The 18534-nt window shown below is 37.4% G+C and overlaps 1 protein-coding gene across 2 annotated transcripts in view; it reads left to right on the top strand.

Annotated features, from left to right (window-relative positions):
* PALS2 (protein associated with LIN7 2, MAGUK family member) overlaps positions 1–18534 on the top strand; it is a 58783-nt gene that overhangs the window by 15870 nt on the left and 24379 nt on the right. The window contains exons 2-3 of one of the 2 annotated variants that reach the window (XM_039550224.1): positions 11845–11963; positions 16794–16946. In XM_039550224.1, coding sequence (XP_039406158.1) covers positions 11847–11963; positions 16794–16946 — 270 coding nt within the window. In that variant the 5' untranslated portion in view covers positions 11845–11846. Of the gene's footprint in view, positions 1–11841; positions 11964–16793; positions 16947–18534 lie in introns of both variants that reach the window. The other variant, XM_039550225.1, reaches the window with a different exon arrangement.

Here is an 18534-nt window from a genome sequence, read left to right as displayed (position 1 = left end):
GTTTCAGATCTTTCAAAATCCTGAGGAAGAATGGGACCATTTAACTTCAATGTCAAGTTTGTATGAGACAATGACTACTCACTCTATCTATTTCTTACTACCTTGTGTGCTCTCTAACCTGTCTGCTGAAATAGGACTTGTTTTTTTTTTAATGACATTCCTAAGTACTGGCAACAATGTGGTTTTGAGCTTGTAACGCCCAGGAAGTTATAGAAAAATACATCATTGCCCTTTCAAGTTTTCTTGGGAGCTTGAAGGTAATTTCATGTTAAATTATTCCACAATCTTAAAACTAGTTGTGTCTGAAGAACCAATTTATCCGTAGGAGGTTACACTGTTCTCTTTTATATTGTTCTCAGGCCCAATATTCTTCAGGGAAAGAGGAATTTAATGGGGAGTAAAATAAGCAGAAACAACCATGGATGGGACTGACTGCTCTGAGAACTCCTTTGGCATGATGAGACAGTCCTCTCAACTGCCATGCTGAAGGTGGTTGGCAAAGCAATTACTCTCTTCCAGGTCAGAACCTGGACTTCATAAAACCTTCTTGTGGAAAAGCTGAAACACGGAACTATTATTTATCTGTTGTGGTGAAATTCCAAGGCTGGGGACAGAGACTCATGGTCCCCAACCTACCATTTCTCATTGTACATGGGAGGACTTCAGTAGGCTATTTTGGGAATCCTCTCCAGATCTTTTCTGTGGATGGCATTAGAAGTGGTTCTGGCTACTGATAGCCAGGTAACTGGGCCTCAAAAATTGTGCAAATCTGAGAGGTTTTATAGTCAAAACCCAACAAGGTTCTTGCTTGCACTAGTATCTTTCTTCTCCCACCTTGTTTCTCTGAGACCCCTAAGCAGTGTGGGAAACAACAGAACAAAGGACTTGAGTGAAAACTAAGATGTGTATGAGGATGTGTATGAACTGCTTTTAAGAAACACCAATTGCAGTTTGAAGTCGAGAAAGACATTATCTTAGAACTTTATTTTTCCCCCCCTCTGTTGACTTTATCACGGCTCAGATGCAGTCAAAAAGCCAAGTTCCATCATGATCTTATTTTTATAAGAAAAGCCATTATAAAAGAGATGATGTCATATCAGTAAAAGTTGTAGTTTCAAACATCACTACTTTCATATTTAGAGCCATTTGCCTGTCTCAGAAAATGATGAAAAGCCTCAACAGACATTATTCTTCCCTGAGTTTTGCAGTGGTTTGAACTGTTCAACAAGAAAAGTTCGGCTGTCTTTGCATTTGCTAGTGCTTCTTTTGAAAAAAAAAAAAAACAAACCAAAAAACCCCCCAAAACCAAAACAAAAAACCCCCACAAAAAATCAACAACAAAAAAACCAAAACAAAAAAACCCACCCCAAACCCCTTGAATTGAAAAATGTGCAAAATTTACTTAAAAGTTCTTTGGTTTTGCTTTAGTTGGAGTGATGGGATATGTGACTGAGAATTCAGAAGTTCTTAGCAAAACTGAACGAAACCCAACTTGGTTTTCTGAGTAAATGGAGTAGAAAATTTCAAATATGTCAGGATGCATCACATACAGTTTTGGAGATACCCTTTGCTGTTTCACTGCCTGTGCCCACCTTACACAACACAGAACACTGTCATTCAGGGTTTACAGCAGTAACTTGGAAATGGACTTTAAAGTGAAAGTGGCAAACATTGAAAGAGTGCATTCAAAGCGGGAGTTTCCTTAAAAACATGAAGTTATTAATCCAAGCTGCCCCAAGACCACTAGAAATAAATTTTTCCTGATGTTACTGTGCCTAGATATTCTTAAATTGAAATTAGATTTCCCACTTTTCATTAAACGTTTGCAATCATAAATAAATCCTGATAACATAATGTGGGGAAGTAGTCCAGGAGGTAAAACACAACTAAGGGCAGTGTGACTTACTCCGTAAAGTTTTTCGGTTCCCTTCAAAATACAAGTGTCAAGCTGATCTTTTTATTCCTTTTCCAGGGTTCTTGGACATACCCTTCAAAGGACTAAAGGAACATATCTGTTGAGGCTAATGAATAGGCAATTGTGTAAATCTTGGCTGCATTGAACTGAAAGAAAGGTTTAGAATAGTCTCTTCACTAGGGAAGTGACAGAGGTGTATTTTGAGGATTCCTGAAGGTCAAGTAAGCTTTTAACATGCTGTGTTTTGCCATCTCTTTATTAGAGCACAAAGGTTTTATGTGGTATTTTTTGCTATTTAGAAACATAAGCAGTGTTATTTGGCAAACAAATTTGGAAAAGACTTTTTCTATCCACTACATCACTTCTAACATTCCAACTGTGTTTTGGAAATTTTCTTTGTGGGTAAAGCTTTAGCTGTGTCCTTAAAATAAGTAAGAACTATATCATGTGACAAAGGTAGTGAAGTAAACATATTTTTATTTTCTTGTTGCAAGTCACCCTGAGCTAGAATATCATTAATTTAGTGAATTGCTTTTACTGCTTCCTAATAAGTTTGTTTGGGCAGAAATGAGGGGTGTGTGCATGAGAGAGATTAGTTTAGTGGAAGTAGGAGCATTAGAGTTTAGGGATGAACTTCTAGTGAAATTTTTGGAAAATGTACTAGGTGATCACGTAAAATTGAAAACTGAGGTCCTGGGACTGAGATAATTTCATTTAAATGTTATAAATTTTGCAGATTCACTCTTGTCCTAAATTTTTTGCCTTCAGGCTGGGATGCAGTAGAAAATTAAGTGAAATTAAGTAGACTCTGAATTAACTGAACACATCCCTATGGAAGCATTTCGTGGTGGGTCTTTTCCTTTCTATAGAAAAATGGGCTAGATATAATAATAGTGTAATTGAATATATTTTTCCTTTTTTATTAAAGAATATGTTGACATAGTCTAAATACATTCTAAAATGCTTTAACTTACTTTGTGCTCCAAAAAGCTGTCTTACTTTTCTGTTTTCTGCATATAATTTTATTGAGCAATTTTCAAATGCTTGTGTAGCATCTATAGTGGAACCTCAAAATATTTTTAGGCCTGCATTGGTACAGCTCTAATTTAAATACTCAAGTGTTTTAGCTTGGAAGGGATAATTCAATAAATACTTCATGGTAGCAGAGGCCTGAAACAGTGCATGCATGAAATGTTAGCATATGGGTGTGATTGTTTAAAGGGCAGAGGTGTAGTTTTTTAAGTGGCTGCATCATAATGGAGCAATCAGATTTTGAAAGTGCTGTGTTTGGATGCTTTCATTTGGAAACGCATTCTGCTGTTGTTATAAAATAACTCTGAGAATGTATTATGATACAGCCTTATTTCACTTGATATCAAAACTCTTCATCATAAAATTCTTAATTGTTAGAATTCCTCAGTGTCTCCTACACTTGAAGATGTAAAAGGAAGTAGTGTTAAAAGCGACAGTAGTATCTGGATGATATGTGGTTTCTGGTGGATTTCCTTGTCTAAGCATTTTCACTAAAGCAAAAGAGAACCAAAAACAAAGTGCCAAAAACTAATTTGAAACCTAGAGTAATAGCAGTGGATAAAATATGTAGTGTTTTCACTAAAGAAAGAGGACTCTTTGTTCAGTTATAGATTTAAATTTTGGAGGAGGATGAGGTTTAAAGTGATCCTTTGTACTGTTTTGTGACAGACCAGTAGACTGAGCTGACAGTATGACGTAACTGTAAGAAGGTCAAAATAGATCTCATTATCTCTCCATATCAGTGGAGAGGGAAGTATTAATGGTGTCGTGCAAGGCACTCACGAGACTCTCATCCGATTTATTTTCCACAGTTCTGACTGACTGTATTGAAAAAAGGTGCAGACTGGAAGAGATACATGGGAGTTATGCCAAGCTTGCTTCTTTCCCAGTCAATATAGGAGAGGAGAAGCCTTCTGAAGGGCAGAAAATTGCCCTCTTTGTCTTAGAATAATGAAAACTGAGACATTGTTTGCTAGATGTAAAAAAATTGGGTTAAGAACAGGGACCAGAAAGAATTGGTTAAGCTAGATTTCCTGTCAGCCAAGATTAAGGAAATGCCCAGGTATCTGAAGTGTGGAATGTTTTTAATGATATCCTCCTGATATTCTGTTGAGGGATCAGGTGCCTTCAGATAAAGGATGCAGACAGCCCTGAGATGCAAATTGCAGTGGAACCAACATCATCTCTGGTGATCAGATTCATCATGGGTCTCTGGAGGTGCAGTGTTGTTACTTTGCCACACAGTGGAATATCTAATTTTGTTTATTAAAAATACCTTGTCTTTTTTGCAGATGTGCACAAAGCATGCTACAGAACAGCTCTGTAACTATTGTTCTGAACCATGACATTTACACTGACAGTAGAGTATGTAACAATCCTTGTGAATTTTAGCTTTCTTCTTTGAGAAAATCCCTATCCAGTGTTCCTAGATGAAAGTGCAAATGGTTAAAAAAGATGTTGATGGCTGAGCTTGGACCAGTTGCTGCTGGGGTGCCTGGTCTCTGAAGTGGGGCACAACATGCAGCTTGCCTTATCCACTATAGCAGTGTTGATTTGAGCCCAGCAACAGGATGCAAGCATGTAACACTTGGACTGGAAGTCTGCTTTCCCTTTGGAAGGGTGTTCATTATTTTCCCTTCAGGTCTATTCTTTTTACTTGTGTAAAGAAGGGATTTAATTGAGGAAGAAATCTTAATTGATTTCCAGCTGCCCTTAGGCTGAATTTGAGAATGGGATAAAACTATAGATGGTTCTGTGTGGCTTCCCCTCAAGTGTTTCACCAAGAAAAGTGGTACAGTAAACCAATTCTTGCATTTGTTTGGGTTTGTTTGTTTGTTACACATAACGTGTTCCTGTGGTATATAACTGTGATCTTTACTTATGTTAGCATTTTTTCAGTCCTGTTTTCTTCAGGCTCTGTTGTACTGCAACAGATAAATAATACTGAGTCCTGTGGCAGAAAAGCAGGTACAAAGCTTTGATTCATTTGGAAGAGTGCACATTAGAGAAAGCAATACTTCAAAAGGTGCACTTAGGTTGTTGCATCTCTTTTATTGGCATTTTAGACTTCATAAAAAACTGGCATTGCTTACCAGAGGTACTGCAGAGAACGCAAGTTTCATCCAGCTACTGTTTGCAAAATACCCGGGAGAATGATGGATGTGTGCAGTAAGCTCAGCCTATTGTATAAATTGAGTGCAGTGCAGGATATGTTCTGAAACTTTGTTGACTTTCTGCTGTAACTTTTGAGTTTAAAGTAGTATCTTAGACTGCCTATTCACTGAATGTTTTGTCTTAATTTTAAAATCTGTTTTAATATATTCTCCAGTACCTGAACTACTAAAATAGTTGAAGAACTAAGGGTAGTACAGTCTTTCTTCACCAAAATTGAAATTTCTCCTGGGGCATGTCCTAGTATTCATTTAGAGTACAGTAGTCTTTACGTGACATTAGTATATACTTTCCTAACACCTGTAGCTGAAAGGTAAGAACACACACAAAAAAAAATTAAAAATTCAGCCTTTTAAAAAACTTCTGGTTGACTTGCTTGTACATGCTCTGGTTTGTGCTGTATAGTGCTTGAAGAATTTTTTTCTGTGTACTTGTCTGGAGTGTGCTTGTATGTCCTTCTTCAGTTAATCATTTCTGTGCCTGAATCTTGCATCATTCTTCCTCTAATTAAAAAAGGTCAGAAAACTTGGTAATACCTAACACCTATATAGGCTTATCTTTAAAGCATCAAGCTTAGTGAGCATCAAGTTTAAGTTAATCGCCTATTTTTCTTTGCAATCCTTTAAGAAAGAGAAGTATGCCTTAATACTAGATTTTAGTGTATCTGTTTTCAATATCTTACTGGTGGTCATGATATATGTTTTTAAATAAGATTTAACCTTTTAATTCTGCTGGTTTTGGAGTTTTGATGTTTTGTTCCCTTTTTATCTTTGCTGAGATAATTTTTAAATAGTGCTTTTTTTTCCAAAAGATGCAGCTGTGAGGTCCATCTGTTCAGAAAATTTGTGCTTCATCTTTTTTTAGACAAACTTCACAGCCTGAAAGAAGCATGTCTGCAGTGTTCGAGCTGGGAAAGAGTTGTTGGCTCTTCCCTATAGCTTTCATGACCTTCACAGTCATGAAAAATGAGCATGTAAGACATGGTTGAGCCAGGTTTGATAAGGCTAGGGACTGCTTGAGCTTCTATTTATAGGTATGCTAAAATAGCTCCATCTTGGCTTGCCAGTAGACTTACAGAAAATGAAGTAAAGAAAATTAATAAACTTTTCTAAGCATTTATGTTATTTCTTTTCAACATGCAGAAATTCAGTGGGCAGAATTTGGATATCCAGAGGAACATTCATTCTTATCAATTAGACTTTTCCATCTTCCTTTAAAAATTCATTGCCATAGGTGTTTCTGCAGTCAGTAAAGTGTTCATGCTGCGGACAACACCTTTCTTCATTAAGTAATCTTACTGTCTTTTTAGAGGAGGTCTGCTGGGTTTACTGCTTGAGTAAGGGGTTGCGTTTAGAAAAGGTGGCTGAGTATGTTACAATGGAATGCTGCCCAGGAATGTCTGAGTTAAGGTGGCTGTCCAGGGCTGTAGCTGCACTGGCCCAGCACTCCCTGCTTGGCAGTGTCTGTCAAATAAGAGGTGCAAAGTGTTTGGGTGGTTGTTTAAAGGCCCAAGTGTCATTGCACCCTGCTACGGTCAGCAGCATGTGTGGAGTAGGTGACTGATTTGTAGAGGAGCAGGGGGCTGAACTGCAGAGCTCCATCATTCAGAGCTTGCTGCTCTGGAGCTGTGGCTGAGAGTGATCCTGCTCAGTGCCTGCAGCTGCTGGCTCTGAAAACACAAACATGATGTTGTATGTGCTCACTGCATAGTGCTATCCCAGAGACTTTCGTCTTGAAATATGGCTTCTGAAACTTACTCTACCAGTAGTAAGACAGCTTTGTCAGTCTTTCATATATTCTTGGTCAATAGCCTGTTTATGAATGAACTTGTGAAATATTCTCAGAATGTGAACTTGTTCCTAGGTACTCCTTTTCTCTGTTCTAGACTGCCAAAACTGCTATAATTTGTGACTGGGGAGAGAAGTGGCCAACACAAAATAACTTTTTTTTTTCCTTTGCCTTATATTTAAGCGTATTGATCATTAATTAAAAACATGAACACAAATGGGAAAAAATTACAGAGTTGTCATTGGTTAAGGGCTGGCGAAGTTACAAATTAATCTTCTTTTGTCTGAGCTTATTGTGTGTCTTGTGAAAGCTTTCCATATGTCCCTCTTGAAAAGGTTTTAAATTACACAAGAAATTATTTCTGAAGTTTATGTATGTGACAAGACTTTAATCTAACTTTCTAGACTTTGTATGGAGCACCTGCCTTGCCAGTAGTCCTTGAGGTATTTATTATAACTTCCTATCCAGATGAGTAGGCCATGTGGAAATAAATATGCATGTTTATTTAAATATATTATACATAATTTTCTTTTCATTCCTGTTATTTTGTAAGCTTGGAGACTAATAAAATGAAACCAAGCTAAAAAAATCTGTGCGAGGTATTCACTCTGAAAAGGTTTAATTTTCCCCAGTGAGTGACACATTTGTCTTCTGTCTGCAAATCTGGAAAATTTATTTAAATGTATGCTTCCTCTTTCCTCTACATAGAATTAATGTAGACAAGAATTAGGCACTGAAAGAAAGAATAAAATCAAATTTGGTAGAAGAGTCACAGCTGAGAGCTTGGTGAAAACCTGTCTTTTTCTTAAAATTACAAGAAGAAAAGAGTTATCGGGGTATCTTTTACTTCTGTTTGGTCTGAATTTACTATTGTAAGGTACAGTGTGTAGATTAAACCTTTGAAGCATCCTTTGGTTGTCTGAAGAACTCTGTGGGAATTAGGAGGATTTAATTCTGGTTAGTAAATTGTGCATTAGGAAGTGGGATTTCTGTGTTCCCACACCTCAGGATGCGTGCTGTTTGCCACAGAGATCAATTAACATCTCTTTCCCCCTTTTCCCTTTTTGAAATGGGATTCAAATGGCAAACTAGTTTCCATGAATGTAGGGTCATATGTATAGTAGGATTAAATTGTTCAGTTCATGTACACAGCAGACCAGTGTGTTCCTGCTGAGTCTTGCTTCAGGCTTTAAACTTGGCTGCAGTTATGAAGATGTCCTTTGAAAATTGACTGTGGAAATTAATTCTGTGTGTATTCCCTGTCACGAAAGCCGGGGGCTGGAGTGAAGAGTGGCCTGTTGTAATCTCATTTTCTCTTAGGAGTCCCAGCTCAGACTCAGTTCTGTTGTCACTTTTTCCTAAGAATCCCTTTATTTTAACACTTTGCCTCAACTGAGAGTCTGTTTCTGTTGCCCAGTTCCTCCTGGTGTGTCTGAAGGCTGTTGTCTGTGTGTGTTTCTTGTGATATGTGCGTGTTCCTAGGTGGTTTTGTTAACCACTGTAGTCAGCCATGCCTATCTCATGGTGTCCTCACAAAAGCAAATCCTTATGTGTTGTAATGAGAGTTTAAAGTTTTTCCCAGATGGGTCTTTGAATATAGAAACAGGCTTGCCTTCAGAGAGAGAGAGGGAGGTGAATAGTAGAGCTCTCAAAGTCAGTATATTCTTATTATTTTCTTGTAAAAGATGGGACAAGAGTGGGAAGAGAGACCCAATTAGTTTTCCACTGAAGGAAAAGCACGAATTTCCTTTTCATTGTACACCAAAGTACTCAACAATAAGGAGCACTTCTGACAACCTGGTTTATGCAGTTTATTCATGTAGTCCTTAGTTCTTCAGTATGCCTGACTTAAATGTAAGTTCTGCAGGGCTTTCTACCCCACAGTGAGTAACTTCTGTCAACATTTCAAGGGCAGATTCACCACAAAAGAGATGTGCGGCTCAAAAGGCAATTTTTGATGGGATATTTAGATGTGGTAGTGTTAAAACTCCTCAGTTCCATCTGTTTCTTGCTTGGTAGGACCTGATCTTTTAAGTAAAACTTTCCTGCATAAGTACTTTCATCTTCAGCTTTCATTCCCGCTGCTCAGGAACAAGGTAAGATACTTTTCTAAAAGTGCTAAGGTGGCTTTACCCCAGGAAAGGAAAAAGTGAAATTGTTTAAAAGAGTGCTACTTGAAGTTCCATGTGTGTCTACATTATTCTGAAAGATCAGTGTAATTAAGCCTGGAAACAAAGTATCTCCTGTTGTTTGTTGTCTAATAGAATATTTCTTCCCTAGAAATGAATAAACAAAAGCCTGTTGAATAGATACAGAAGAAGAGGTTCTATAATACATTTCCCAAAGTGTCTTCCCCTCCTCCCACCTCTGCCCTTAAATAGTCTTTTGAGAAATCAAATTGCTTGAAAGTACATGTATGAATATCTAAGGCATATATAGTCAGTATATTGCTTAGACTTTCAAAGCTATTTTCACATGTGAGCAAATATCAGTGTTTCACATTAAACAGGAGCTATATTTGAAAGTGTCCCATGACTTGTAAAACACACGTAAGACACTGAGATTAAAATGCTTTGTCTAGTCCATCAAAAACGTACCCATGTATTTGTGGTCTATTCTTTTTAAATAAACCAGCAGACATAGTTCCTGTTGGAAGATGCTCTTGATGATTTTTTGGCAAATAACATTTGATCATGTTCCGAATTTTTTGCCAGGTGAGTGTAAAGCAGTGAAACACGGTGAAGCATATAAATGTTCCTCTGACTACCATGTGCTGGGTAACAGGTGCAAAGACTGTTGAAGCTTAAACTTTCGCTCATGCTAAAATTTTTTTGCTTAACATTGTAACTGGTTAAAATAAAGGTACTTAAAGGTATTATTTTTTAAGTAGTTCTGATGCTAGATGTCTGTGAAACCTTTATTAAATAAAATATTAATTTGAAAATTAATACTGTCTACTTGCACAAAGTTTGAAAGACATTCTTCTGAAGCTTAACACTGCCCTTAACAGTTTCTCATTGATGATAAAGTTTCTGTGTAGGGACTGTATTTTTTAATTTGATCTAAGGCAGAGTTCTGAAAGGCTTAAGTAAGAAACAGGATATTTTAATGGAGATAATATGAAGAATGTCTTTATTCTAGATGTTTTTGTCATCATCAAGTGCTGGAATTGTAGCTGTTAGTTGAGATGCATACTTTGACATGAAGGAAGCTTTACATTTTCTCTGATTATTTATAGGAGCAAAAGTGCTAACCTGAAATCCCTTGAAAAGAATTTACATAACTGTTAAAAATGTAAAGAAAGCTTATATTCTAACACTTGAGTTATTATGCAGCACCTATGATGTAATTGTCCAGAAACATCTGTCCGCTTCTCCAGATATTGCAGCTTGCATGACTACATTAAAAGCCATGAGTCTGAAACTGGGAATTGAGTAAATGTGAAAGAAGGCAATTTCATCTGCAGCTGAAGTAGTCAGGAGGCCCTGGAACTAGGACATACTTAGTCTGGGGCAGTTGTGGACTGTTTACATGGTGTAATTTCGTGACTTTACATAATTTGTGATTGCTGGCAGCACTTTGTCTGTTACAAAGTAGAAATAATACTGCTTCAAAATCTGAAAGCATAAAGTGTCATTTCCCTCCTACTCGTGGTTTCACAGAAAATTCACTTTTTTCAAAACAAAGAGTGTAGTTAAAACATTTAAAATAATGCAGGGCTTTTGACATGCACTGCTGTAGTTAAAATATGGCACATGAGTTGATTTGCTTGTTGAAAAGTCAGTTCCACTTAAAGAATGGCCAGAAATTTTTTTCTTGGGATGGAATTTTCTAGGAAGAATTGAAATCAGAAAGTAGGTGTTGAGAAATGCAGTTTGTTCTGTTACTGTGCAGTGTTTCATAATAGCTTTCATTATAAAGCAGTGAGGAAAGTTAAGGGTAAATTCCTGTGTGGGAGAAGGGGCATATAGGCTTTTCTAATTCTTTTGATATATACCACTCTGCAATATGCAGAGCCTTACAAAACACTGTGGTTATTCCAAGGCTTCTCAGCTTACTGGGGATCTCAAGAGGAGATTTTGTTAGTACACCTGGACGTGTGTCTATTTAAGCATGCATATATAACTTGGCAGGAGTTAAAAGAATACAGTTAAGAACAGGAACAAACTCTCTTCACTCACCTTGATGAGACCAGAGACCGGGATGGTGGCATTTTCTGACATTTTCTTGGGCAGCATTGTTCACTCTCAGCCAAGAGCAGTTCTCTCAGCAAGTCTGAGGGTCCTGGGCAGGCATGATGCATTTCTCGTTGTAGGATGTAATTCCCACTGCAGTGTGTTATGGAACCGGGTTGGTCTTCGCATCTGCACCATGTGCACTTAATCCCAGAGTGCAGTGGGTCAGGTCTGGCTGTAAAGGACTGCTGGGGATGTGAGTGTCCCTGTGCTAAGAGCTGCCTTGGAAGCAAATTTTTGGTTTAAAAAAATTGGTTTGGAACTATGTGTTCATTTTAAAAACAGTGAATCTGCCTCTACAAGCATTGTAAAACTTGTGGGTGTATGTAAAACTTGTATGTATGAGGGCTGGAAACTTCTGAAAAAGATGAAAAGAAAAGAGTACTGAATGAGTTGCTTTTATTGTGTTTGGAAGATTATGCATACCTTGTACATAAAAAACTTGTTTGTTTTTTCAATCCTTAGCAGCAAATCTTGATAGGAATGTGCTGGGCATGGTTTTAATTGCTTACAACCTTTATTCCATTTTTCAGGCACACACACAAAAAAAGCTTCTTTTCTGTTCTGTCCTCTTGCTCTCAGTAGATGTATTTGACTGTGTAACATCTCTAAAGTTAACATTGTGGTGTTCCCCAAAGCTTTTGCTCCTTATGGAAGCCTGTTTTGGTCAGTACTTACTTTATGTTTTTGTTTTGTCAGCAGCCATGCAGCAGGTCTTAGACAACCTTACTGATCTGCCGACATCGACAGGCGCTGAAGAAATAGACCTGATTTTTCTTAAAGGAATTATGGAAAACCCTATCGTAAGATCACTTGCTAAGGTATTTAAATTTGCTGCTTTGAGTAGAATCGGGAAATGTTTTACATTATTGTGTGGACATTGAGTATGGATTGAGGTAATAACAGCATGTTATTGGCACATCTTATTAAAAGTCTTGAAAGCCAGCTCGAAGGTGAAGATTTAGTAGAGTGTAATTTCTGTGCACTCTGGTTAATTGTTACATAGAGGAATCTAGAGGAAGAATAAAATTCAGAGACTACAGAAATAATGTGGTTACATTATTTATGAAGAAAAAATTAAAATACTTGAAATTAGAAGCAGTTGATTTTAATGTAGTCTTGTAACCACTGTTGTGTGCAAAAACCATATGCCTTCTGACTTTCAGTGTTTTTGCCAGAGATGAAAAGTGAGAGCAGTAACCTTCATTACCCCATGGTATAAACAAGTTTTCTTTTCGTCTTTAGCTCAAAACTACTTTCTTATATGCCCAGGAAAATATTCTCTCCATGCTCTTTCCTGGATCTCAAGAGTAATGCCATTAGCTTTGATTGTCAGCTCTCTAAAACATGGATTATCCTAAGTTTTTGTTCTTGGGTTACAAAAATCTTTTATGTATAGGTGGTAGCAATCAATTATAAATATGTAAGGTGATATTTGCAAAAAAATCTTTGGACTCTGTAAATAAAATGTTGCTGGTCTTACCAGTAGGAAATGCAGTCAAATATAGTACATCACTTATATTTGTTCTTAATCTTCTTCATAAAAATAAGCTGCTTTCATGAGGAAAACCCAGTTAAATACAGCTGTCTCTTTAATAGGAATAGACATCTGAAAGCAGTGCCCTTTGGGCAGGTGTGAAATCCTCTGTAAAGCTAAAGGATTGTTGTTCAGGGATTTTGTTCAGTATAAAAATCTGCAAAGGAAAACTTCTCATGAGAATTCATATGAGAATTTACTTCTGTTTAGCTGTTCAAAAAATTGTTAAGTTGAAGACATGGCATAGTAATAAACTTAGAAGTAATGGAAATGTCTCATCTGCTGGTGAGATGACTGCAGAGGGAAGGACTTGTGTACTAGATTTACTAGAGTAAGTAAAAGCTTTTTTTTACTGATGATGGAAACAATGTTAAGTATCTGCTGCATAGGCCATCTTTAATATTCATCATGAAGAAAATGTTCATGGCAAAGCCTTTTTTTCTTATCAAGAATTTGTGCTTTGATGGCCAATTACAATTAGGTGGAATTTAGTGACTAGCAGATGTAAAAAAAAGTGCTGTAATGGAAACAGATTCTTAACTGTGTACCCATGCTTTGTCTAGAATGCTTAAAGGTTTTAATTGTGTTCACATGGCATGACTGCACTCATATTTCTTTGTAATTATTTTGGAAAAATCCTCAGTCTTAACCAGCAGTGCTAAATAAGGATAAGATAAAAACACATTTGGTGAAGTGTATGTAGTTCACATATATATCTTATTTGTCCCTAAAAATACATAAACTTGCTTTTCTATTAGAAGAGCTGGTTTTACCAGAATTAGCAGTTCTCTGAGATGGTTACATTATTTAAACAGAATCATTTCAAAGCAGGCCAGAAATGCAAAAACTTTTTCATTTTCCTTTATTCACCACTTACTAAAGACTAATCATTATGTAAAGTATGCCAAAAAGAACAAAAAGAAACTTAGGGAAAGGTGCTGCAAGCCACACAAACTTATTTTCTCCTTTCGGTCCTTAAATAAATGAAGGCAAACAATAAGCATAGTAGTTAAATTATAGTATTTTACAGTGCAAAGTTTCGCTGATGTTTTAAAACTGGGTTACGTTAATTTCACACTTTTCCTGTATAAAGGCAACAAGGTAGAAATTACAGTTTTATTTGGGATAGGATTCTTTCACTGAACCTTTTCACTTTTCAGTAGGTGGTAGAGGAAGGGAGAACTAACTATTACCATTGTAAAATGTTTTTTCCTGTCACTGATGTTTATAGACTCATAGAGTAGTTTTGGTTGGAATGGACCTTTAAAGGTCACCTTGTCTAACCCCCTTGCAATGAGGAGGGACATCTTCAACTAGATCAGGTTGCTCAGGGCCCCATCCAGCCTGACTTTGATTGTTTCCAGGGGTGGAGTGTCTACAACCTTTCTGGGCAACCTATTTCAGTGTTTCACCACACCCATCCTAAAACCTTTTTTCCTTATATCTAGTCTCAATCTACTGTCTTTTAGTTTAAAATCATTATGCCCTGTCCTATCGCTAAAAGCCCTACTAAAAAGTTTGTTCCCATCTTTCTTGTAAGCCCCCTTTAAGTATTGAAAGATTGCTGTAAGGTCTTCCCAGAGTCTTCTCTCTCCCAGACTTAACACCCCCAATTCCATATCTTTCCTGTGCTGATGTTTGTGTTCAATCCTAACTAGTCTTCAGAATTATTATGCTTTTTGGAAAATAGTTGTTGAACTTGGAACATGCATGAATTCTCCTCAGTTTTGCTACTGAACTGTAGTATCAAAATTCTCTTCTTCTGGATTGTTAACTATTCTTTCAGACCTCAAAACTTTATCTTCTTTCTGCTGTCACACTACTGCTTTTAGCATTGTAGTACAGCCTACAGCAGACCAGGTGAATACCCAACCCAGGCCAAGGAAACATCTTGGGAGTAATCTATGAGCGTTTAGTCCAGTATTTAAGATGTCAGATTGTTGGAGGTAAAAGCCTTATATTTGAACATTTGGCGAGTATGATACAATACTGAATGCACAGAGAGGCCCAATTCAGTATCAATGATTTATTGATATTTATTTATTTATTTATTTCTGAAATGTTGACGTGAAATTAAAAAAAGAATTGCAATATCTAAATTAGGTATTCTTGTTTGTTTGTTTGTTTTTAACCTTATTCATACCATTCAATATCCTGCTACTCCTCAACATATTACAGGATCAGAGATTTTTCACTGATAAAACTTTCTGTTCCCCAGTATATACACGGCCTTGATTTTTGGCGTGAAGGGTAAGGATGTTTGTATTTAGATTATATCATTCAGTGTTAGTGGTGGTATTTTAAAAACAACGAATGAGAAAAAAGGTAACCCATATTCACTAATCTTACAAAGGTTTTGCAGTTGGATTATGTTTAAAATCTAAGGACTCTTAGATTTGTGTTTTTACTTGCTGTAAAAGAAGTAAACTTTAAAAGAAGGATATTGTTTACTGTATGCATTATGTACAAAATAGCATTCCCTTATTAAGGAAAATGTGTGTAGGTGCCGAGCTTCCTATAACTTTGTAATCACAGTTGTTTGGTTTGTGTGTGTTGGTGTTGGAGAATGTTTGAAATGCCTTTATGTTAAATTTGCCTTTCCAGAGTTTGGTCATCAGTCCTGCAGAAATAGCATTTTATAGTTATGAAGTACAATGTAATACTCAGATGATTTCAGGAAGCAAGGTTTTCTGCTTTTAGCAAAATTTTGTTTTATTGTCTGTTTTAAAGCACTAATAAAGAGAGTAGAAGTGCTCACATACCTTCAAATTATATCTATGGGAAGCATATATAGATGACTCTGAATTTTACCTATTATATATTTGTTTTTATATGCCAAAGAAATTGCTCTTTTGTAAATTTCTTGTTGCTACAGTGTTGAAACTAACTTCCAGTTGAGAATCTGAGTTATTTTTGGCCTCCTCTTATTCCTTAATTGTATGATAGAGCACTGTCTGTAATAAACAAGTGACATCTTCAGAGATGCTTCTCTTTCTGCTCAAAGTATGTACCTTTCAATGAATTTCAGTATCTGCAGAGTTCAGGAAAGGATTATGTCTGCAGGAGTAGCTCTAGAAATAGATTAAATGTTATCAAAGAATCACGGGATGGTTGAGTCTGGAAGGGACCTGTGGAGGGCATCTAGTTCAACTCTCCCTGCTCAAGCTGGGCCACTTGGAGGTGGTTGCCAAGGACCACATCTAGATAGCTTTTGAGTATCTCCAAGGAGGGGGACTCCCATCTTCTCTGGGTGACCTGTGCCAGTGCTCATTCACCCTCACACTGGAAGAAGTGTTTCGTGATGTTCAGACAGAGCTTCCTGTGTTTCATGTTATGCCCACTGCCTCCTGTCCTGTCACCAGCCAGGAAACCAGTCACCACTGGAAACAGGCCGTCTCTGTCCTCTTTGCATAGTACACTTTTTATACACATTGATGAGAATGCCAGGAGCCTTCTCTTTTCCAGGCAGAACAGTCCCAGGTCAATCAGCCTTTCCTCATATGTGAAGTGCTCCAGACCCTTCATCATGTTTGTGGCCCTCACTGGGCTCTTTCCAGTAGTGTTCCAGGTGCGGCCTCACTAGTGCTAAGTAACACTCACTCTTCTAGTAACACTTTTAATGCAGCCCAGGATACTGTTAGCTGCCTTTGACTCTGACTTTTCTTTAGCATTTCCTTCAGTTATGCAGATTTTTCTGTAGAACGTGCTGTTCAAAAGGTGTTTGAATGGGAGGAGTCTGAGGTAAATGTTTTTCTTGAAGACTCTGGAAAGATCCCATAGTTCCTTTTTTGCCCTTCTTCTAGAAAGTGTACTTGTCCAGGATTCTGAAGAAGGAAAGGTCCTGAGGTGCTGTACTGTTGATAGAGCAGTGTTTGATGTGTACAGCATAGAGGAGGTGCAGACTTAAAGCTTCTCTGGCATGTGTTGCTTATAAAGTTTTTTGGGTCATGTAGTTGAGCATGCAAAATCCTTCAGCAGTTAAATCAGATTATCCTATATACAATTTTTCTGGCTTTCCTGCTGAAGATTGCGCTGAAAAATTACTTTAAATGCTTATAAATTTGAACCACTTGAAACTTATTTACATTATAGTCTCATATATTTAATCTTACAGGCTCATGAACGACTGGAAGATTCTAAACTTGAGGCTGTCAGTGACAACAACCTGGAGCTGGTGAATGAAATTCTTGAAGACATCAGTCCCTTAGTAAATAAGGATGAAAATATTGCAGAATTGGTTGGAATACTCAAGGAGCCTCATTTTCAGGTACCACCTTTTTACTGTATGTTACCAGCTTACTGTATCAGTGTCCACGTACGGATCTAGGAATAATAATGAAACAAAACCTGAACTATAGCAAACTGTAATATGTGGGATTTTACTCCAAATGAAAGGTAAAGCAGAACGTGGGGTTACATACAAATAAGTATGATTTTATTCTTTGATATCATTTCAAAAATACCTTTACTCACTGTATTAAATTCTGCTGCAGTTTCTGTTATAAATCTTGGACAAGCTTTTACTTCCTATATGACTGGAGTTTCCACAACAATTCTCTGAAGGTGGCTTGATGAAGGCAGATGAAGGCTTGCTTCATCTGTAACATTTCCAGATGATCTCAGTTCCTGATCAGGAGCATGGTGCATTTCAGTTCAGCTGTTGGAATTTGTACTTGCGTGCAAGACGTACAGTTTGCAGAGTGAATGAACGTGATTCTTTTGTGATCTGATCTGCACTGCAGCTGAAGCTGAGACTCTGCATCCCTCTCACTGTTGCTCTGCTTAAATGAAGTGTTGACATACGCTTGTCGAAAGCAGATGTTTTTCCATTTTGCTGTTTCTATGAGCAGCTTCTGTACTGAGCCTTGAAGATCAAGGTTTGAAAATCCTTGGTAGATTCTGGCCTTTCTAGGCAGGGTTCAGTGGACTTCACTACTTAGCTGAAGGTATCCTGTAGAAGAACATAAACAACCTTTTGCCACAGTATAAGTGGGCTTCTTTTGGCAGATGGGTATGGAGTCATAGGCATTTCAGGGGTAGATGAGTTTAAACACACTTTTTTCCCAAGTTTTCCATTACATGTTATACAAACGTAGCAGTGAGTTTAACATGGATAAACACTGGAAATGCTGTATTGTGGCCTGTTGGAAGAGGGATCACTTCAAGAACTCAGCTTTTGGGGCAGTAGCTCTTCTGAGTACTGACAGTTCCTCTGCCTCTCCTGTGTTGGCCTCCCTTACTTGTCCAGAAAGGCATCATAACTAAGTGATCAAAAACTATGATTCAGAGACTTACTGATGCATAAACCTGCAAATCAATCTTTGATCCTGTAGAAGATATTGGGACTTTAAAAGGACCGGATGAGTTTGGAGGAATTGGTAGTTAAAATGCAAAAGGATTAGAAGTGGGGGCAGCTGGTGCCGTGACAGACCTGACAATGATCCACTGTGTTAGATAGAGAAAATAAAGCTGAAAGTCAGGACGATGAATCAAAAGATGAAAAGGACATAACAATTGAAGTGCTGCTCTTTGAAAGGCATGGTAGCAATCATCTCTGGAGGGAGATGGCAAAGGCCAGAGAGAAGCTTGGGCAAAGGATCTTTGGGGTGGAAACTGGAAATGGCCTGTAGGAGGCTAGATCAAGAATTTTATTTTGGGTGAATAGCCAGTACTAAGGCAAACCCACCATTTATTCCTGTTCAGTGGTCAGATCTACAGAGAGGCAGAATGCGTTGCTGGTGTCAGATACTTCATTAGTTCAGGCTTAAGCAACTTAAACATGTAATTTAAAAGTTCCAAAATAGATGGTAAACTAGAATGTCAGTATTCATGCTCTTTCTTTTACCTTTTTTGTT

Source organism: Corvus cornix, chromosome 2, assembly GCF_000738735.6.
Source record: "Corvus cornix cornix isolate S_Up_H32 chromosome 2, ASM73873v5, whole genome shotgun sequence".
Lineage (NCBI taxonomy): Eukaryota > Metazoa > Chordata > Aves > Passeriformes > Corvidae > Corvus > Corvus cornix.
This window is presented reverse-complemented; position numbering and strand designations above follow the sequence as displayed.